The following is a 24,426-nucleotide window of genomic DNA, read 5'->3' on the forward strand; positions in this document are numbered from 1 at the left end:
AGTAGCTTTCATCTTGAAATAAAATATGTTAGCTGTAGATTTCAGCACATATTTACCTTTACAAAAATAGTGAGGCCCCATTTGTGGGGGGGGGGGGGGGGGGGTGGTGTCAAGAAATCACATATTCACAAATATTCAAGTTGCCAATTTAAGGGAGCTACCATTTGATTTTTATGGGGGGCTAGGAAGAAATTTGAAAAAAATAGGCAGGACAGGAGTTTTGAGTAAAAAATAAAGGCAGGATGTGACACTTGCAAAAAAAAAGTCAGGACGACAATTTAGGTAAAAAAAGTCAGGATAAACTAAAAAAAAAAAGAAGGCAGGACCGATTAGAGTGAAAAATAAAAAGGCAGGACAGAGATTACAGCTAAAAAAAATGCAGGACAAAATTTTTCATCCTAGCGCCCCCCCCCCCCCCCATAAAAATCAAATGGTAGCTCCCTAATCAAATAACGATTAATTACTTTTAAACAAGATAATCAAAGGATAAAAAAACAGTCCTAGAATATCAAATAATCAAATTCAAATAATCATGACATACTGGGTCTGGTTATCAAATAATCAGTCATAAAAACGGACAAGTGATCACAGAATCAAAAACCCTGATTGGGAGGCTGAATAGTGTGTCTTAAGCTTGCAATGGGATAATAAGACTGAGCATATGACCAACAACTCACGAATCTGAATTTCTCACCGATAAAAACTCTGCCAAAGAGCTATTGATATGCATTCTATAATTATTAGTAAACACAAGTATCTAATTTTATGTGTAAATCATTCACAAACGTAATCGTAGATCTTATGTATTCACCATCCGGTTTTACATCGATACCAGTCCGCCGGGTTGGAAGGCATTAAATAACGAAACGAAATAACGTTATTCAGTAAATCGGATTAGAACATATACTTCATGATGAAAATACCGTATTAACCTTCAACCAATGTATTCACCCCCTGAACAGAGTTTCGAGTTGATACCTGGGACTATATTCTATTAACTATTATAGTCTTAATTGATATACGCGTTTGATATTGTAAAAGCCAAATAGATATTATCTATTTATTCAAGTTCCACTTTCCCTCAAGATAACGTATGTATTTTCAAATATTGAATGAATCTTATAAACTAAATAAGTAGCTGATCTGTAACAATAACATCTCCATCCCTTATATATCATGTACTGTAGTACGACGCTAGATTGAAACTGACGAGGAAAGGTAACACACGGCCACCGAAAGCTTTATTATATATATAATTATTTTCTGTGACTGTATCTTCACGGTGGGTATGGTTGTCCTGCGAGAGAACGTTCTGTACTGGTGATTTGGTCCTGTCAGGTGCTGGTGGGTCCTGATTCTGTGCTGGTGGGTTTGTTTACATTGTATCAGAACGGCAATAAAACGACTGTTTTGTTGCTTAATTTTTCTCTGATGCGTCATAAGTACCATGCAAAGTATATTTCAACAATATTATATTGCAAAAGTCGTGCAAGTTCGTTAAACGGAATAGTCCTGACGCTGTGCTGGTGATAAGAAAAACGGTCCTGGTTCTGTGCTCTTATGTCCTGGTTCTGTGTCTTTATATTTTAGTTAAAAGTGGCATATATTCAAGATCATTGATGCTGTACTGTTATTGACTAATTAACTGTTGTCTGCTTTCTTGAAATTGACATTGTTGTGAATCTGTTTACTGTTATTATGAGAGAAAAAAACCCATATTTTTTTTAATTTATTTTAAAATTAACTGTAATCTTATTTATTGGCCTGTTAATGGAACCCTTCTTGCCCCTTTTAAGATGAGAAAATATGTTTACGATTTTCGGGATTACGATCATTTTGCAAGATCACCAAAATACGTTGTAATTTATACAATACTTATATAAAGTAGATGATGTGGTATGTTTGTTGTCAATGGACAAATTTCCTTAATAAACCAAAGGAAGTATGAGTTAACAATCATACGTTATCGTACGACCTTCAACAGTAACCCATAAAATAAAAATGTAAAAGGTTTTGCATAAAAATGGAGAGCAAAAATATAGAACAAAGGACTTTCTGAGCGTTTGAATCATATGTCTTTAGCAGCTTAAAACACATTTGTTTGGGAACAATTAAGTACTGACTATAAGAATGACAATAGAATTGCGGGTTTGTTTCTTTGGTTTTTTTTTTTTTTTGGGGGGGGGGGGATAAGTTAGAGGGAGGTTACAGTGAAAGTTTTAAGCTTGGAATAGTTTCCCGTAAGATTTAAAAGTTGTATTTGAAAAGAAAAATGTATCTTATAGCTATTAAGAATCACTTGCTGTATCTGTAAGATTTTTTCAACATAATTTTTTTGTCTGAACGGTAATCAGGTATTTTTCGATATAACACTAAAAAAAATCACTATTTTATGAAAGGACAGACTAGAATATGTCAGAGAATGAAGACGAGATAACCTTTGTACAGAGATTTTTGTTATGTTTAGCATGGGACCGACATAAGGGTACATTATCCTTAAAGATCTATTTAAAAGTATTTGAAACTACCGTTTGCTTTGTTAATTGTGCCTTCAATTTCAAAAATTAAAATATCTCGTAGCTTCATACTACCAAAGGAGTATAAAACAAGTATATAAGTTTAAAAAAGAAATTCTTAGATTAAACACCTACATTTAACTTTAAAAGGTCATAACAGTTTAAAACAATACAAATCTACACACACACAAAACTGGCTTAATTTCAACTGGTTATCAACCCGAATCGCTACAAGATCATATATAAGCTCACCTGTGTCGAGGGGTCGTGTGAGGTTCATGTATTGTCTTGGCGTCCGCAATTACAAAAAAGATCTTTTCTGAAATTACTTGACCAAATGTTACTAAATGATTTTTCAAGAGTGAATCTAGGAAAAACAATATTCATCAACAAACATGACCACTGTCTGTTAAAATGTATTCGAGTTTTTAGTTACAGCCGATTCCATTGAGTATGTAGGCAAAGGTAATATCTTTGGTTAGCTTGCTTGTTAGCTAAACCGTGAGAAGTCATTGTTATGTAAGGTATACTACCCTCCTTTCGAAGTAGCCTGGGCCTACAGACAGAAAGATGTGTCATTTGTCGGACTAGTATACTCTTAAAGTAGGGTAGTTTACATAACCTAACAATGTATTTCCGTTCAGCAAGCAAGATAACCAAAGATATTCCCTTTGTCTACACACTCATTGAAATCGGCTTTAATATTGCAAAAGTTCAAGCAATTAGGGCAAAACTTACCGAGTAAAAAAAATCAAAGGGCCAATGTCTATCTACCTTGCACATTTCAGAAAATTCAGATCAGATAACGAAACTGGGTCCAGCAACATTTATGAGCAATTTAAGATTTTGACCCTCACAGTTTCCATTCACCACAAATATTCTCATTTTAAATACAAAAATACCATGTAGTTGCAGCCTTTTGTTTATCTATCAATATATGTATACGGATAAAGTTATGAAAGGCAGCAGGGTCACCAGGGTGAAGAGTCCATGTCATCTGAAATTAATGCTAAGCATAGATCTAGAAATCGACAGATAATCATGACATTAAAAAAACTCTCTTCTTTTCGACTTTTTTCGAACAAATTGATACATAAAATGAATTATATAGTATTGTGGCATTTTTAACTTTTGTTCAATTCATTGGTTACACCTTTTACTAGGATAACGATCTTGTCAAGTATGAGCTGGGGAAAATATTTCAGAAAAGAAGATGGAAATGTCAAAGTTTCCGTGCGTCAGGTGCAACAGCATACGAACAGCTAACATGCCTCGTCAGGGTGGAAGCTAAAAAGTCCACGAAAATTTGATTTAAAACCTTTATTCGTTCCAACAAAGTTATTGAGATTTTGTTGAGAATTTAACCATCTACGACAACAAGATTTTTTTTTTAAGAATTAACAGCTCTTCTATAAATATATGCAAAGCAAACCATTGATCAAATTGCTTGCTATGATTGTTTGGATGTTTGTAAACGACAGGTAAGTAGTCTGTTTACTTAGACTAGAATTTGTTTGGACAATAAACATGAACTTCAATTCCTGTCAGTATGTATTTGTCCAATCAAATCCCAGTATGTATTGAAACTCCGCCTACCTATTGTTTGAAAACATTCAAGCAAACATAGCAAGCAAGTCAATCAAAGTTTTTTTTTGCATGCTTTTATAGAAGAGCTGTACTATATAATGCAAAGAAGCGTTTAAGTCTTTCGCCAAAAAATACTATCAATTTCTTTTTGTCCTATGTAAACTTCCGTACCATTTCCTTCCATTCATGATCATTAAATTGAACTGTAAAATATTTCTTGGTACCTACTTAATTCCTTTATAAGTCTTATGTAAACATAATTATGACAATAACTGTTGTGAGCACAAGATTCACTGCACACTTTTAAAGTTCTGCTTCATCAAACATTAAAATGCGAACTTAAGTCTTGAGACTTTTTTAATCGACACGATAGGAATTTTTGTATATGAGAACATGGTTTATCTATTAGTTGAAAATGCGGCTTTGAACTAGCTTTCAGTACCTGCGAGCATTGATCGTTGTTCAATAATGTGTCTTTGTGTTATTATTTTATGTGATAAATTGTTGTGTTGGTACACCACTGTAACAATGAAGGAGGAAATGGGGAGGGTTGGTTGGGTGGAAGTGGGGAGGGGTATGCGGAGCGCTAACAAACATGTCTATGCGGCATGGGCTTTGATCATTGTTGAAGCATCAATGTAAGGGGCATTTAATATCTTAATAAAACTATTCTTATTTTAGATACTATATAATTGTTATCTGATATTGGACAAAAGATGTAGTTATGTAATACTAGTTACGATCATTTGAAAACACATATTAAACAGCCAAATGGATGCATAAGAGCTAAAATAGGAGTCATAGATCCTATTGACAACAATTATCTGCCCAATTTTATTGATTTTGTAACATTTGTTTCAAATATGACCAACTTCTTATCCAAAATCACCAGCACCCTATCAGGACCCACCAGCACAATGACAGGACCCACCAGCACAGTATAAGGACATGAATAAATTGAGAAAATGCTAAATTTTAACAAATTGCAATGTTTTTTCACAAAATAGTTTTGTCGTGTGGATTGCGGTATAGAAAGCGGACTCTATGAGCATTTTTGTTTTATTTTTTCAGTTCTAGATTTTCTGAAAATGAGCATTTTTGTGTTACGCTTACTGAAACAGTTTAGCGGGTCAACTTTTTATTGGTTTACATATGAACCCATAAGAAACAAAATTGAAAAATCTCAACTGTTTTCTTCCATTTTTTATGAGTGAAAACGTCAAAAATCATCATTTTCGTCTTTGTTTACATTTTTTCATTGATCACCAGCACCCGTCAGGACCGAATCACCAGCACAGAACGTTCTCTCGCAGGACAACCATACCCACCGTGATCTTGCATTAATTTGTAGGATCCTTTACTATAGATAATTGAGCTGATCTGTAACAATAACATATCCATGCCTTATATATCATGTACTGCAGTACGACGCTACATTAAAACTGACGAGGAAAGGTAACACACGACCACCGAAAGCTTTATTATTGTGAAGCACAGGTGGTCGTGTGGTCTAGCGGGACGGCTACAGTGTAGGCGATTTGGTGTCACGATATCTCATATCTAACCTTTGTACGTCATTTTTGAAATTTCAAAATTACACCAGCGTTGAGTGTTCGGTTTTATGATTGTATAAATTTCAATATTTTTATAGTTAAATCAGAAGAGATCGATATGATTCAGTTTTTCATGTTTGAAATACAGAACATCTCAAATCTTTTTGAAAATTTGACCCCGCCCGGCCCAATTTGAAGTACCGAAAAATATAGTCCCCCCCCCTATTATTTCCCAAATATTTCCAATGCTCCCTTCCACCTGTCAAGTTACAAATGACCAATCCATTATATGTAAAATAGCACAAGAATATACAGTAAAATCAAACAGATTTACAAAAAAAAATAGTCTTGAGTTAGTCCTCTCTTTCCGTTAAACATCATTTTAAAACTTTCCTATTGCAATAGTATCAAAGCATTTAGTTTTCCTGCCGTGTACACGAGTCCAAACTATGAGACCGTAATTGAAACAATTTGTCCTACGTTGTTTCATTCAAATAAATGGCCAACGTAGATATACGAATCGCCGAATCAAACCTTGGAGGAATAAATCTTCCATTCTTTTTCCCTTTTTTTCTCATTTTTTTTTTTTTTTTTTTAATCCCTCTGATTCTGGAATAGGGTTCTTTGAAACTGATGATATCAAAATGCCTGATTTCTTGATTGACAACATATTTGTTACGTTTGGAGAATAAACGTTAAATCACAAACACACCGACCTCCAAGGAAAATTCAGAACGGAAAGTCCCTTTACAAATGGCAACAACAAAAGTTCAATCACATATTTGTGGTAAATGGTTGATTAAACCTGGTTTTATAGCTCGCTTAATCTTTCACTTGTATGACAGTCGCTAACTGTGCTACTCTTCTGGTCGACAACGTGTTCCTTTCAGCCTATCATACATGACGAGGCTAACACCATACAGGAGCTTCTAAAGACTGTCGCTTATCTTGACTTACATGTAGAAATTGACAATGAGGGTCGCTAGAGAACAAAACGATATGACATAAGGGACCGTTCAATATTTATCAGATGGATGGGCCGGTGCATTCTTAATATTGTTTCATTAAAAAAGTTATTGCCCATCCTTTTAAATTCTGAAAAAAAGTCCTTGCCCATCTAAAAAAAAATCTATAAAAAAAGTCCTTGCCCCTCTAAAACTCTATAAAGACAATCAAAAATTATTTAGGTTCTTTTTCTATTTTTAAGTTTTTAAATTTTTATGTCTTGAAATCAGAGAATATACTTTATACAAAATTCAAAATGTGCTAGTTAATTCTATATGTATATATCTATGTGTGTATCAGAATCATACATTTTATTGATTTTTAAAACCAGTATGAATATACATGTACAGATTTGATTTTATATGTACAGCTTCAAATACAATATTGATTTAAAATAAAGGAAATAATTTAAATTAAGGGACAATAACTCTTGGACTAGTATTAATAGTGGTATTTATCATCCTAAAGTCATCTTTTGTATCATATTCAACTGTTTGTAGGCAGATGAGACAAATATTTGATCATTTATAGGTCCACACTAGATTCTATTATGATGCGGCTTCGTTTAAATTCTCAGAAAGAAACTTTCCTCTGATTGCTGTAGATGTTGCTTACACTATACTAGATTTTTCTCTAACTATTGAACTGATTATGACAAAACTTGACAGGAATGCTTGATATAACCAGTATTACAAAGGAAACAAGAGGATCTCAAGAGCCTGAATCACTCACCTGTTATTTTTTTTTGCTGAAATCTTTCATAAATGATTATTTTTGCTTTTTAATATACATTAATGAGTGGCTTAAAAATGTCATTTAAATGTTCATTGTATCTGTCATATTTTCTTCAAAAGCAAATAAATACATTTGACCAATATGTTCCATTTTAACCATAGTGTCAATGTTTCTTGACGTACAAGGAAATAGACAAACATACTAGAAGCATTATGATTAATAGCATGACCTGAATTGTAGATGGAAACAATGACAAAACATAATTGGAAGCATAGTGAGGATAAATTATTTAGAAAAATCTTTGCATTAATATGAGAAAAAATACAAGTCTATATGCCTTTTTATGTTTCTTAGTTACATATACGACGTGGCTCTGTACTTATACATCCGGTTATTGTGTTATTGTACTACGATCAATTTATGAATTCTTGTCTTTAATTTTTGACACAATGTTGACTGCTGTATTTTTGATTTTTTTTACCTATTATGTCTGTTTATTATGTTCACGCATCATTGTCAATATAATGCAGTGGCGGATCCAGAAATTTTCATAAGTGGGGGCCCTCTGACTGCTCCAGTCAAGCTTCAGTGATTCCCTATATAATCAACCAAATTTCCCCCCTCTCAATCCGCCTCTGTAACGGAATTTGACAGTACTGTAAAACATTAACAAATTGTCAAGTTAATAAATGAATGCATTGAAATGTGAACAAAGAATGATAAGAAATAATGCAGAACATTACTTCAGTACTTGACACTTCCACATAAAACACAACCAAATACATAACATGAAAACTTTATTTTACAATCTTGACAGAAAAATAAATCATAGTGAAGTCTTTTATATAAAAATTCTACTGCCATGAAGTTTAATGTTAATAAAATATAATGACAAGTGTAAAAAACAAACTATTGTTTATAAAAAATACAGTTTTGACATGATTTGATAGCATGTATTTACTAGATTTAAAAAAAAATGGTAAAAAAGACATAATGGTGCCATAGTAATGCCCTTACATATAAAGTGCTAGTCATGACTAAATACACAAAATTAAATGACTATTTGCAAGCGACTTGTCATTTTAAATAAATATTGGAATAATAAATACTTAAATAAACCCCAGTATCTTTATATTTCATAAAAAAACAACAGATATATTAACAGACATAAAAAAAAGTAAACTAAATGAAATTAGTGATCATACAATCAATCTTTGCAGAGGTAATTTTGACTAGAAGTTATGCGGTGGATAAAATCATCTTCCATGACCCATTTTTCTTCCAAAACGTAAACAGAGATTTGTCATTTTAAATTATTGCGTTTACAACTCTGTCACATTTTCGGTAATAATAAAAACCTCGCATTAATTCCTGAATTTACAGTACTTTTCTCCACATGATCACTTAAACAAATATTTGTTATTTTTAACTTGGCCTTTTAAGGTGGTACCCAAGACTTTCACTAAAATTAATTTGGCTCGTTTAATTTTCATAAAATTTTGTCAAAATATTTACTTTGACCCTTTAACAAAAATATAAAAATTTCAAAATTTTTGAACCAACTGTTTTGTCAGAAAAATTACACTGGTTATATAGCAGTTTGACAAAAATTAATTTTGATCATTGAAAAGCTTAATATTCCTTTTACAACACAACGTAATTAAAACGTTTAGTTGACTTTACAGAGTTATCTCCCTGTAGTGTTAGGTACCACCTTAAAAGACATTTCTTTCTTATTACAAACTTGTATAATAAATATCATGTCATGAAAATTCTAACCGAGACTTAACTTAATATATTAAGATATGGTGTATGTAAAGTTGAACAAATTTTGTGACCTTGACTTTGCAGACAAAACAACCAAACTCAAAATGTAACACAACCTATTGATGGTTAACAACAATGACAAAGATTGAAACAAAAATTTTAGGCCAATCTGAACTATGTATATTCAAATATGGAATAGGTAAAATTGAACATGGTTTGTGACCTTGAGTTTGTAGACAAATATTCATGCATAATATGTTTCACAACCTTGTTGTGGATAACGACAGTAAAAAATATTTTGAATATGCTTTATAACAAAAGTTTTTTTAGCCAATTATTACTATTTATATTTGAATATGGAATATGTCAAGTTAAATCTACTTTTTGACCTTGATCTTCCAGACAAAGATTAGCACTTAATATTTTTCACAACCTATTATTGGTAATCATCAATGGCAAGTACTTTGAATATGCTTTATACCAAAAATGTTTAGCCAATCATTAACCTATATATATATTTGAATATGGCAAACATAAAGTTGGACTAAGTTTGTAACCTTGACCTTGCACACTTCATTGAAAATCAATGTTTCACAACCTATAGATCATTAACAACAACAATGACACATATTCTGAGTATGCTTTGTAACTAAAGTTAATCTAATCAAAACTTTGTATTACAAATGTACTGAATACCGTATAGGTAAAATTAAAACAACTTTGTGACCTTGCAAAAGTTATCTGTAAAATCGCTCAATGCATTAAACAAATCTAAGAAAGGTAAATTGTTGGTTGCTTAATATCCAGTGACAAATATTTCATGCATGTTAAGGATGATATCTTAGTCATACACCACAGGATGAAATTTACAGAGTTACGAACCTCATTAGAATCCCATAATTTTGCTTTCAATGATGTAAGATGTAATTTACAGATCATTATATGCCTTCAACAATGAGAACAAAATCCTTCTTGTTTGAAAAGCTATAAGTTGCTCTAGGTAAACAAATGTAAATAATTTACAAAGATAACTAGCAGCCAAATTTAAGCTGGAACAACTACAATATCTATTTTTCCTCGATTTAAGTCATTAATCAACTTAAAATAATCCAACAACAATGAATTTTCTAGCTCTAACAATTATGATTTTGATATTTGTCTAGCATTCACTACAGCGTTTTTAAATCTGAATATACTGCTTATGTATAAAAATGTAACACAAGAACACAATTTCCTCAAACAAACAATTGATCATTTAGGATGGACGACCAATTGCTGCATAAGAAAAGTTTGTACTACTTATGTTCTAAGTTCCAATCTTGACAAATTACTCTTGATGTCAATAGTAAATACATCTGATTTTGTGGAATGGTACTTTAATGTCTGTAGCATGCTCCCTTCTGTAGTCCCATAGATAATGATCAATAATGATAGCATTAATCATAGCATCTTTTGTACTGTCGTCTGCTGATAGTAACTTTCTCGTCTCTTCAGTCACTTCCTAGATAAAACAAATTATAAATAATATCTATAAAGAAGCATAAAATAATTTTAGAGATGAAATATTTCTCTATTGTAATCAGTGAAATGAAAAATTATTTTAACAAGATGCTTGCTAAAATATTTAAAATTCAACTGTCTTGAGATACAGTGGTGGAATCTGTTTCTCCAATGACACCATACAGTTTGAATGATTAGTAAAGAACACAACTTCTTTCCTTTTAACATCATCAGGCATTGATGCCTTTTTCTTGCCACTATAGCAAAACACAGTACTGCAATTAAAGTGGATGTCATATTCTAATGTTGACCAAACTGAGAAACTAGAAACATGGAAACTGCATTCTGATCATCAAAGAGCAATTAACCCGTCAATGAGAGTTCATATCGCCTTATAATTGAGAAAAAAACACAAATACCACCTAAAAAGTAGAACAATTCATAGTGGATTTTACACTTAATAAATGTAACCTCAATTTTGTGTCAACTTCTTTCATATAATTACAAAGGGTCGCTTTAACATGAAATTAATGTCAATGAAAATATTATCATCAAAGTATTTATCTCCATATTATAAATACTCATCGCTATTTTGTGAATTTTTCCTTTGGTTTTTTTTTTTGTGATAATTTTTCATATCATGCTACTCGCTTGAGGTGGATAATTATCGCTAGAAAATAAGCAGGCACATGGCGTTGCTAACGAAATTGACATGAAATTGACAACGTCGTCATAGGTAAAATAGCGATAAACAGATTATCATTGGTCATCTCAACTCGATCGCCTTTCTCGCTTTCGCCGTCCCAGCTCAAGCGGGAAAATCAATCTCGTTGAGATGATCAACGATAATCTATAATTAACCTCATCATTTTAAGACAAAATGAAAGAATATGTCACACCTTGACAGCCTGTATCTCTTCAACATGAAATTAATGTCAATGAAAATATTTTTTATGACCAAAGTATTTATCTCCATATTTTGAATACTCATTAATTAACCACATCATTTTAAGACAAAATGATTGAATATGTCCTACCTCAACAGCCTGTATACTACATCCTCTTATTTCTACCTCGTATTTGTCACCAGTCTTCATCATCTGATCTGAAATATCACATAAGTAGTGAAGTAGGAACATGTATTTATGAGAGACACTTGCTATCTTTAGAATAACTTTATGAGAGATAATTTTTGGATGACCAAACTGTGCCATAAGCGCATGATAAATACATTTTAAAATTGTTGAAAAAAATTTCAGGAGGATATCCTTAAGTGTATAAAATTAACCTTATAAATGACATTTCAAGTCCTAAAACACTGAAAAATCCAAATGAATTTTTTCCATAATCAAAAGAAAACTTTGTTTCACCATCAAAACAAACATGCACATTTCATTCAAAAATTGTTTGAAGTACTCTGTTGCTGTTGTAGATGGTACAAAAAAACTCAAAGACATATTTTTCTAATAACATTTCCACTAACCTTTGTTTAAGAATTCAGTTAATTTATCTGAATAAGTCATGGCTTTAAACTGCACAAGAGCTTGAGGAATCCTAAAAATATTAAATTGAAAACTGTGTTAACATTTTTTTTGGTACCCCTGTTTCACATTTTTTGCCAAAAAAATACAATATTTGAAGAAATTTTCTTTTTTATTTCTGAAATCAGGAATGAGAAAAAAAATCAGAAATCTAAAATGAGAAAACATCCCCCCCCCCAGGTGACTTGAAGGCATTACAAAAATAAAATGTGATGGAATTTTCCTATGATTATTAACAAGCAAAAAATTCAGAATTAAAAGTCAAGATAGCGTGATATAGAGAAGGCACTCACAAAATGCTGCTTGGTTTCCAAAGTACTCATGTTCTTATTTTATTTTGATATTTGATTTGAACAATTTCTATAGACAAGACACATTTATATTGAATTAAGTTCTTATAAGAACTAGTATTGTCAACGGTTAACCATTTGAACGACCGAATACCGAATACCCAAAACGCCAACGGGTTAACTGGACTTTTGTTTAATTTTGATAGATTTGATATAAATGTGTATTGAAATCATTTTAAAATAGTTATGTTTCCTTTAAAAATTGTCGTCGTGGTAATTAATTTGACAGATCAATTATTCAGTATAATGATCGATATCCTTAATGCAAAAATATAAAATTAATTAGAGCTTTCTCTCAGCTCGGTGCAGAGTAAGGAAACATAATTAGTATACATGTTTTTTTAACAGTATCTTTAAAACAGAAATGCGATTAAATTTTACAATTTACTTCATTATTTCATTTTTATTCTTATATTGTGTAGACATGCATCTGAATGTGCAATCTCCTTCGTGCAAAGCTTTTTCATACTGTAAATAAAATACAACTAAAAAATTGTGAAATGCAAACCAATGTGAATGTAATCAATGTATACTTGATAGTACGAGTAACAAGCTTTGGCTTAATCATTTCAAATTGAAACACTTCACATTATTTTCGGAGACAACAAGAGAAAATGAAAGAATCATTGGTTTCAGACATATTCAATTCTAAGAGATCAAGACAGTTTTTTTATTTTTTAATCTAAAGTTAGTACAAACGCCATAGTTGATACGGTGTATTTGATTATTAAAAGTCAAACTTCGCCAGGAATCTTCACAGATCAGCCTTATTATAAAGGAGAAACTTCAATTATTATGAAAGTAAGGTTTCAACTCCCTCAGGCAAAGTTGGCTTTAGATGTTTAGATGAATTTGTCTATTTATTTTAGGTATTTTTTTACATATTGCTCTTCAACGATTTTCGGTATTTATACATCTTTGGATTTCAATTGTTTGGCTTTGAGCGTTCCTGATGAAGGTAAATCCAGAAAAGAGCTTTAATTATTAAATGTGTTGTTTTCCATTTTTTTCAATTCATCGTATTATAAAAACATGAATGTATGACTTGAATGGAAGGTTGTCACACTGACACTCATACCACATCTTCTTATATCTATGTAAATAAGGCCTTCAAACATCAACTTAAACTATCGGTTAACCGGTTAATCGGTCGAACGATTATCCGAGTAACCGGTAAGGCAAAAGTGTAAGATTTGACAACACTAATAAGGACACAAGTTTTAGTCTAATGTGCAAACCTGTAATCTGCAAACATGGTAATAAAGTTAATGTCATAGAATTCTCCATAACTTTTTCCTTCAAAACAGGCCCATATGTCAGCTATCAAAATCTGTACTCTTTTGTATATACCAACTTTAACCAAAAAAAGAAAGAAAAACAAAATATATTATACTGCAAGAAAGATGCAATAACCAAAAAAGGAAGGAGAAAAAAAATACATTATACTGCAAGAAAAATTCAAAAAAGTCTTATTCAATAAAACTTAATGATATTGCAGAATTTAATTGAAATTATATATTGAAAGTGTGCTATGCTAGTTATTACACACTTTGTTCTTAATTGTGAACAGTTGAAATTACTTATAAAAAATAACCAAACAATTATAAATAAATCATTTATTGGGCTGCATGTATACATTTCCCAATAGAATGTGGTGGTGAAAAGACTTGGATTCTTCATCACATCAAATAGTAATCTAAATTACTTCCCTTTGCTGTTGTCTGGATAGACAAATTTTTACACCTCCAAAGAAGTCACATTATTTGCAGTAACCTAAATTCAAGGACTTCATGATAGTGCTTTTTACAAATAGAACAAATTACCAACCTTTTTTCCCATTATATTCTGCTACATCTTTGTATGAAGGAAATTCTTCCACTACTAATTTAAGAAGAGATTCTGCACTTTTCTCACATTTCTCAATACAATTCACAAAACTTCCATCATATTTCTGAAACAGAATGTTATAATTAAAATTATTGAAAGTACATACTTATTATCATTAGTTGTGCATTTAAAACAAACATAAATCATAATTGTGTTAGCATATTCTTACTTTATAAAGAATTCTTAGGAAAACCATCATTTCTTTTAATGTATGGTAGCTATTTCCTCGATAAAGAAGTTTTAAGGCCAAAAAGCTTCAAGAATCCAGATAAATGTTCTACTGTTACGAGTAAAAATAGATAAGTAAGCAATAGAAATCACCACCAAAATACAAATTTTGTTCCAGAACTTTAATCTACATTTAAAAAATACATAATGTGCAATGCATTTAAGTTTTTTAAACTGACAGAATGTACTGATGTTTTGTATTTTATACCTCCACAAGCTTTTTGCCAGCTTCCTGTAAAACCTGTGCCCTTTCTTCCAATAAAGGTATTTCATAGTTAGAATCTGATTTCAGGATTTCTGACAGTTTTTCCTTGGTTATATTAGCATAAAACTTTGGATCTGTTAGTTTGATCCCATTCTGAAAGAAATGTATGATTTAAATATGAGTTATTTCAAATCTTTTCAATATCACAAAGATTTTAAATATTTTAAACAATAAAAAAAAAGACATTATTAAAAAACAGATAATTTTATCAAGATGAACTTGAATTTAGATATAACTGGTCACTAGTTGAACATTCCAGGCTTTTTTTTGCCGTTTTCTTGTTTGATGAAAGAAGTTAGAAACCTTGATGCAAAAAAGCACATTAAAAAAAAAGATATGTATTTATGCAAGTCTAATGTGAACTTCTGGCAGGATGTTATCTGATAAATTTATAATGCTTTTTGATTTTGTCAATTCCAGGGGTGGCAAACACATAGACTTATACCTTCTCTAACTTCAAAACAAGCATTTATTTAGGCATGCAGTTCATCATTTGTTCATATAGTGTCTTTAAAATGTTAATGCAATTTTCTTTTAATAAATTCAATACAACTGTAAAATCTCAGACTATGTTCATACATCTAATGCTCTATTAAGTGCAGCAATCCATGACCAGTACCCTGTATATTCCTTTCCTTTGTACCTCACCATGTATTTCTTGTTTTCATCTTCTGACCAAAAGGAAAAATTCAATGTGTCTGCAACAAATATCCTGCAAGAAAGTTTAATCATCATAGCAGTATATGGAATAATTTAAACACTGAGTACATTATTTTTTTCTACATTATTTGCAAACCACAATCATAATAATACCTTATAATTTATTTCTAGAAAGTCTTATAACAACAACACTTGAGGGACTGCTGCATAAAATTTATTGATCGACATGTTTCGGTGCCTAGGGCACCGTCATCATGATACAAATAATACATTGAACATGCGTCAGTATAAAATCGGGTTGTCTTAAGACAACGTCATAGTATAGTAGTAGTTATGAAATTATAATTTATTGTTCCTTTGCTTTGATATTCTGAAAATGGTAGATCTGGTAATTCATAAAGCGTATCAAAGGGCAATAAGGCAGTATCTTTTGTATTTATGACGTATCAAGGGCAATAAGGCAGTATCTTTTGTATTTATGACGTATCAAAGGGCAATAAGGCAGTATCTTTTGTATTTATGACGTATCAAAGGGCAATAAGGCAGTATCTTTTGTATTTATGACGTATCAAAGAGCAATAAGGCAGTATCTTTTGTATTTATGACGTATCAAAGGGCAATAAGGCAGTATCTTTTGTATTTATGACGTATCAAAGGGCAATAAGGCAGTATCTTTTGTATTTATGAGATATCAAAGGACAATAAGGCAGTATCTTTTGTATTTATGACGTATCAAAGGGCAATAAGGCAGTATCTTTTGTATTTATGACGTATCAAAGGGCAATAAGGCAGTATCTTTTGTATTTATGACAAAAAGTCACTCTCTAGAAATGCAGAATAATAAGAAAACCTTTTATGTTTATACTTATACAAATATTTTCTAGCAAAATGCATACTGGATTTTGAAAATTTACTTTAATTTTGCAAATCTTTGTTCAATTTTGAATACAATGCACTATTTGTCCACTCAATTTCTCTTTTATTTTATAGCTTGAATATTTATACAAACAGTCAAGATGTGAAGACTCAGTTTAATTCACATAAATGTTCTGCATTCGTATTCTACTACAATACAGTCATGAAGGTAGGAGAAGTTGCATGCACATATAAATGCACATGATATCATGCTCATATATCTCATATCTCATATTACTGTAAATTACTGTAGCATACCAGTCAACAGTTTCTTTTGTCATCTCTGATGGGTTCAATTCATGTGCAGTCTTCCATGACTTTATGTTGTATGTATCATCTTTAACACATTTGAACATCTGCAAATTATAAAAAAAAAAATAGATAAAAGATTATAAGATCAACGATTACAGGTGAAAACTTAACAATTATTTATTTACATGTTCTTAAGGGGAAATCAGAAAGGGTATTTAATATTGACAAGATGATAATGAAAATGAACAAAAATTGTGTATTGAAATAGATATTCATTTCCAGTGTTTCATTTGTTGCAAAAAGTATAAAAATAATTTAATAGGTGTATCAACATTTTAATTCAAAATATTTTATTGTTCAAATATCAAATGTACATTTAAACAAAGGGATTGGACAAAAGGCAGTGCCTATACAAATCCTTTCCCATACAAGATGGATTGAATAACATGCATGATAGTATATAATTTTCTGATAAGTTAATAGATCATACGTTGTTGCAGTGAGTCAGGGAGGCAGTTCCTCCACTTCTTGAAGTATTTTTTGTGTATACATATATAAATAACTATGTTAACAAAGTTAAAGCAAGACCTACTGAAGGTGATGTCGAATTTTATACCAAAATAATAAGTGTTGGTTAGGAATCAAGTAGATCATAAAGTGATTTTTACTCAAATTCACAAGCTCACTGCAACAAAGTTGTTCTATTTATATGAATAAAAAGAATTGATTGGCCCTTTTTTGCAATACATAAATAATTTAGTGTACCATCTTATTACATGACTATTAATTTCTTGATTTTTGAAAATATAATTACTAATACAAAAAATAAAATAAAATATATATAAATTTATTTGCAAAAAGATGCTAAACACAATTGGTTGTTTTTTGTGTTAAAAGTTAGGTTTGTCTTTAATTAAGACTAAAGAGTGGTACACTGTGGTTATAGGCTGGATTCTAAACAGTATAATATCACATGAAATATTATAAAAATCTTCCAGTTTCATGAATATATTGTTGTACATATGTAAATATCTCTGTGTTTTCATCAATATTTAAGTCTGAGCAACCCTGTAGTAGGACATCAAGATTGACATTTTTAAAGTTACTTATTTTTCGAAAGAGCTCATATCTCTGATAAATGTAAAATGGACAAACATAAAAGAAATGAAAATTATCTTCTACTGGATCTCCACATGCACACATTGAGCTGTCCGACAAATGATCACAGAAGAGATGATCTTTTAGATCACTAGCCTCATTTCTTAATTGGCAGTGGATTATATTAACTTTACGTGAACCAGTGGAAAAGAAAACAGGACAAGGACTTATGTCCTCATTCAGTTTTCTTTTAAATCCTGTGAAGCTTAAAATATTTTTAACTTCTCCATCAAGTGAATTCCACTTTTCAAGAGTATGTGGAATAAAACTGTTTTTATAGGCTGTGGTTCGACACTGAGGAGTTTTAAATTCCCTTTTTTTTCTCAGACCATACTGGTCATTAGTGTTTGTACATGACAAGATATCAGCAGCAATATAATTAGGAATATCTCCAGAAATAGTTTTATGAAGAAACAATAATTTGTTTTTCTGACGTCTATTCTGGAGGGAATCCCAACCTAATTCCTTATATACTTTCCATCTAGGAGTTCCCTTTCGAAGCCCAGTTACAATTCTGGCAGCAGCTTGTTGTACAGACTCAATTAGATCTGATTCTTCTTGTGTGCAGTTGTCCCAAATTATGTTCCCATATTCTAAAATAGGCCTTATAAATGCAATATAAAGTCTTTCAAGAGACTGTCTATCAATCTTATGTTTTAAATATCTCATAATATTAAGACGTTTACAAGCTTTTGAATAAATATCCTGTATGTGACTAGACCATTTGGCATTAGAAGATAAGGTTATACCAAGATGTTTATGTTCTGAGACATTTTCTAGAGGTGCATCATTCATGCATAGCGATGTGACATCAATATTTCTTTTTCTTGTAAAATACATAGATTTGGTTTTGTCTGCATTGAAGGTTACACCCCATTCCCCTGCCCATTGATCTAATGATTCTAGATCTTGACCCAAGGATTCAGCTGCTGATCTCTCATCATGTACAACACAATATAGACAAGTATCATCTGCAAACAGTTTTATTTTGTTTGTAACCGCATCTACTATGTCATTCACAAACAATAAAAACAGAAAAGGGCCCAAGATGGATCCTTGAGGGACTCCTGCCTTGACAGTATTCCAGTTAGAAAAAAACCCATTTACTCCAACCCTTTGTTGTCTATCAGAAAGATAACTTTTGAACCAGTTAAGCAAATTACCCTTTATTCCATATTTTCTTAACTTATATAGAAGTCCCATGTGCCATACACGATCAAATGCCTTTGACACATCACAAAAAATAAATCTGACATCTTTCCCTTTGTCAAGATTTTTTACAATCTCATCATATAATAAAAGTAACTGATTTATAGTAGAGTCCTTGTTTCGGAACCCGGACTGTTGATCAGTTAATATTGCATGATCATGTATATAATTATGTAAATACTTAAAAATAATTTTCTCCAATATTTTGCTAAAACAATTAGTAACCGAGATAGGTCTGTAGTTTGAAACATTGTCCTGATCTCCTTTACCCTTGTAGATAGCTGATACATTAGCCAATTTCCAATCACTGGGAACTGTTCCTGATTGTAAGCTTTTATTAAATATGAATGTTAGAGGTGTAACCAGTGATGGGAAAATTGCCTTAAGAAATTTTGGAGGTAGCTTGTCAGGTCCAGCTGGTTTGTTAATATTTAAAATTTGGAAATGGTCAATTACATCCTGCTCTGTAATCACTATGTCAGACAGCTCATATGGTGCCAAAGGTGGGACATTAGGCAATTGAGGTTCTGTGTCAAATCTAGATATTGAGCAAAAATAATCATTTATGGCTGTTGCTTTCTCAATGGGGTGAATAAGAATCTCTCCATTTACCTTAATGGGAGAATTTTGACTCTCTTTATTTTTAAATTTGCAAACACTCTTAGCTATTCTCCACCACTTCCCTGGTGGGATTGATTTATCGACTAGGGAATTATGCAAGTTAATCAGGTACTGACGTTTAGCTTCTCTTACTAGATCAATCACTTCATTTCTAAGTTCTTTAAATTTTTTCCAGTCTGAAATTAAGTTTCTTGATTTAGCTTTTTTGTAAGCACGGTTACGCTTTCGCATTTTAACTTTAATACTGGTTGTGATCCAAGGTTTGTCCCTGGGTCTCACCAATACTTTTTTTTTGGGAATATATGTGTCCATGACATGATGAACTTCTTGGTTAATTAGACCATTTATCTTATTAATGTCATGAACATTTTTAAAGCATTCACACCAGTTTTTTCTTTGTAAATACATGTTTGCTGATGCATAGTCACCACTCTCATAGTCATAAACTACTTTTGAATAAGCTTTTTGTCTAGCAGAGGAAAAATTAATCTCAATAAGTGTTGGAGAGTGGTCGCTACAAAAACTTGGTAGTACCATACTATTTCTTAGTAAACTAAGATTATTCATATATATAGGGTCTAAGAGTGTTGCAGTTGAGGAGGTTATTCGAGTAGGTTCCTTAACAACATTTTCTATGCCATATCTTTCACAGATTCTTGATATCCTACTAGTCGGACTTGCTTTTAGTAAATCTATGTTTAAATCACCAAGCAATATTACATTTTTATCAGTATCTATTACATTATCTAATAAATTTTCAAAATGGTCAAGTGATGTGACTGGTGCATTTGGAGGTCTATAAAAACATACAACTAAGAATCTACCAGTTTTTGTTGTAATTTCAACACAAACTGATTCTAATTCAGCTATTTCTAAGTCACTACGGCATTTACAATGGAGACTGTCTCTTACATAGATCAAAAGTTAACCTGTCTTTTCTAAATAAGTCAGGATTATGAAAATTTGGCATTACCAAATCAGTGCTTCCAACATTTGCTTTCAGTTTTGTTTCAGATACACAAATCACATCACATTCACCTAGTTCTGAATGAATTAAGTCAGTTTTATAACGTAAGGAATTAACATTAATACCAGCTATTTGAATATTTTGATAGCTATATCTTGATGAGTTTGGTCCAGGATTTTGTTCAATGTCATTACTTTGTAGTAAGATTAATACAATAATAAGACTAAAAAATAAGTTGGAGATATATACAGTTCTGATACTAGGTTTATCATCAATATGGACATTATAAAGTGGTAATAAAGTATTATCCATGATCACTAATAAATGAGTTAGTAAGCATACTACAAATTATTTGGATAATGCCCATAAAGTTTGTCACATTAATATTATACATGCTGTTTGACAGCATAAGTCTACAACCATAACCACTCTGTGCTGGTATTTGAATGGATAAAATCCAGCATTTATTAGTTCTCAATAAAATAAAAAATGATTGAAAGAGAAAAGGAGAAGGGGGAGTACTCACTGCATACATGTAACACACCAAAAACCAGACATGTTGGAGTTTTATAAACTGGGTCATGTCTAGAGGTACATGCAGCTAGGGATAAATAGGAAAAGGATTGCACATTAAGTTATTGCATGTGTGTTATGATGTTCGATGATAAAAAAAGGGGAAAGTATGCCATGTATCAACATTGTAAAAATAAAAGTAATATGAACATCTTAATAATAATATTAAAATATATTATTATCCTCATTTAATGTTATATTCTACTGTGATTCAATCATCATAAAGTAAAACCATAAAAGACTCAGAAATATCAAAAATCTTATTATAACTACCACGGTGCAGGAATTTAAATTAGCTCGGGTTCAAGATCAGGGACCTGACTTTTCTATCAGGAGAGATCTTTTCATTTTTTAATTACAAAAGTCAAGGGCCACCTATATATATAATTCTTTACACAGGACTGTTGACTTTCTTAAAAGGAGAACTTTTTACCTGAAAAGTCAAATGCAACTAGACCTTTCATTGTTTAGAGAAAATTTTAATCCCTGATGTAAAAATAATTTAACACTTAGTACGGACCACATCAACCACAAACTTTTTAAGGGTTAGTTTATCAAAAATATTCAAAAGTCATACTTTCTATCATACTAAGGACAAGAAAACACTTACAACTCTGGCTAGATTATTTACACCATCCTTATTTATCTTTATATCTTCACTCTTTTCTGCAATAAACTTAGCAGCAGCCTTAGGCATCATAACACTAGCCATACTTCCACTCGTGTAATGTCTTACAATATTTAATATACTGAACCTCTGAAAAAAATAAATACATCATATGAACTTCAATATCATTTGGACTGGAACTGCCATGTTTCATTTGTTTTTTCAACTTTTACTCAGAAGATGCCTTTATTGTGTTTATACATATAAAAAAAGGACCACATGATAAAAAATAAATGGGAAGTTAAGTAGTACTTCTTCAGAATTTTTTTTTTAAGTATTTGAATTTGGGAAATCTGATAAGGATGTCATACTAAAAAAATGCAGAGTTTAGTAGTTCCTTGAATGCATTAATTATATAATTCTCAATTATTATTTATACTTGTCAACTTTTGGAACTGCAAGTACCGGGGTAGACAGAATTTTGATCACCCATGCACTTTTATAACACTCATGGATTAATTAATTAATTTACCTGAAGAAAAAATATCTTCCAAAGAGATATTCTTATATAATAGAAGAAATTTAAATGTCCCATTGTTACATACATGTTTTTTTTTTAAATGTCATCAATTACAACACAATTACATTGTCAAATACAATACAATCAATGCACTTAATTACATTGTCCATGTAATTAATAACATTGACTATTAGTTAATTAATTACATTGTCCATGTAATTAATTACATTGAGTATTAGTTAATTAATTACATTGGTTATTAGTTAATTAATTACATTGATTATTAGTTAATTAATTACATTGATTATTAGTTAAAGATCGTTAAAGGAAAATTTATACAGGCAATCAAGTATAAATTAAAAATTCAGAGTGTTTTGAGATTGAGATTACTGTCCACAGGCACTACCGTCTGTAAAAATGGGATATACTATCAACACTTTTACAAAAAATCACGTCCTTTTTTTCGTAAAAGTGTGGATAGTATTGTAAATTGCCCATGACAGAAACTAGTGCCTGTACAACTGTCACTCATTATTGTGCTATCGTGTAGAACATTTCCCAATCTAAAATGAATACAGAGGTTACAATCACATTGGTTATAAATATTAAATAAAGTGGACTGGCTTCTAATTTTACCATTAGTTTATACCGTCAACCACGTGCTACTTTCACTTTCACATTAAAATAGGTCACGGAAAACAATTTTCAGCCATAAGTTCCTCCGTTATCTGGAGCACCTACGAAAGAAACCGATGATGGCCTATCATCATGTATCATATGTTCTATAACACATAACCCGACAACAGCATTATAAATGTTTCATACTAAGTTATTAATGCCAGAGACATATATGTCTCTGTTAATGCTGATATCGGTCGGTGTTCAGTGGTCATTCCATAATTAGAAAAAAATATATAATTCACTAAATTTAAACCAAAATCCACCATTGAAGTACTCCAAAGGAGACTTCAGCATATTAAGGTGACGCTAAAGCTGGACACCAAATAACTAACAGTAAAACTATTAGCGACACACAACCAGAAACATACATGTCTCTGATACAACTTGACTTACATTCCGAATCGCATAGAAGCACCCAAGCAATTAAGAAACAGACTAAGAACACTTGCTGTAGAATCTCAGCACGACACAACCTGAACACAAATAACTGTCCGAAAGTAGCTCTCAGTTACACACAGCCTTACCCGGCCACTTCTACTTATATTTTTGTCTATCTGATGAGTTAAGCCTTTTTCAACTGATTTTTATAGTTCGTTCTTATGTTGTACTGTTATACCACTGTCCCAGGTTAGGGGAGGGTTGGAATCCCGCTAACATGTTTAACCCCGCCACATTATTTATGTATGTGCCTGTCCCAAGTCAGGAGCCTGTAATTCAGTGGTTGTCGTTTGTTTATGTGTTACATATTTGTTTTTCGTTCATTTTTTACATAAATAAAGCCGTTATAGTTTTCTCGTTTGAATTGTTTTACATTGTCTTATCGGGGCCTAGCTATTATAGCTGACTTTGCGGTATGGGCTTTGCTCATTGTTGAAGGCCGTACGGTGACCTATAGTTGTTAATATCTGTGTCATTTTGGTCCTTTGTGGATAGTTGTCTCATTGGCAATCATACCACATCTTCTTTTTTTATATTAGCACAGATGTATGAAACTGACAGTATCATCTACTAAGAACATCGAGACACAATCTTAGCCAAAGTTATTGTTCGAAAGTAGCATCTAAGCAATATATAAGTCCTATAACAACTTACTGTTCGAAAGTAGCATCTCAGCACTACATTGCCCTTAGCACAACATTTACTGTTCGAAAGAAGCATCTCAGCAATACACAGCCTTAGCACAACTTCCTGTTCGAAAGAAGCATCTCAGCAATACACAGCCTTAGCACAACTTCCTGTTCGAAAGAAGCATCTCAGCAATACACAGCCTTTGCACAACTTCCTGTTCGAATGTAGCATCTCAGCAATACACAGCCTTAGCAAACCTTA

At 31.6% G+C, this 24,426-nt stretch overlaps 1 protein-coding gene across 1 annotated transcript; it reads right to left on the reverse strand.

Moving 5' to 3' along the window:
• Positions 1-8,180: 8,180 nt before the first annotated feature.
• On the reverse strand, positions 8,181-23,099 carry LOC143044238 (queuosine 5'-phosphate N-glycosylase/hydrolase-like). Its single transcript, XM_076216168.1, has 10 exons — positions 23,053-23,099; positions 21,900-22,046; positions 16,768-16,865; positions 15,514-15,646; positions 14,878-15,027; positions 14,382-14,505; positions 13,793-13,907; positions 12,147-12,217; positions 11,701-11,768; positions 8,181-10,664 (listed from the first exon to the last, which is right to left on the reverse strand). Exons 1-10 carry the CDS (start codon positions 23,053-23,055, stop codon positions 10,503-10,505), a joined length of 1,071 nt encoding a protein of 356 aa, XP_076072283.1. The 5' UTR covers positions 23,056-23,099; the 3' UTR covers positions 8,181-10,502.
• Between the last annotated feature and the right edge of the window lie 1,327 nt (positions 23,100-24,426).

Source organism: Mytilus galloprovincialis, chromosome 1 (genome assembly GCF_965363235.1).
Source record: "Mytilus galloprovincialis chromosome 1, xbMytGall1.hap1.1, whole genome shotgun sequence".
NCBI lineage: Eukaryota > Metazoa > Mollusca > Bivalvia > Mytilida > Mytilidae > Mytilus > Mytilus galloprovincialis.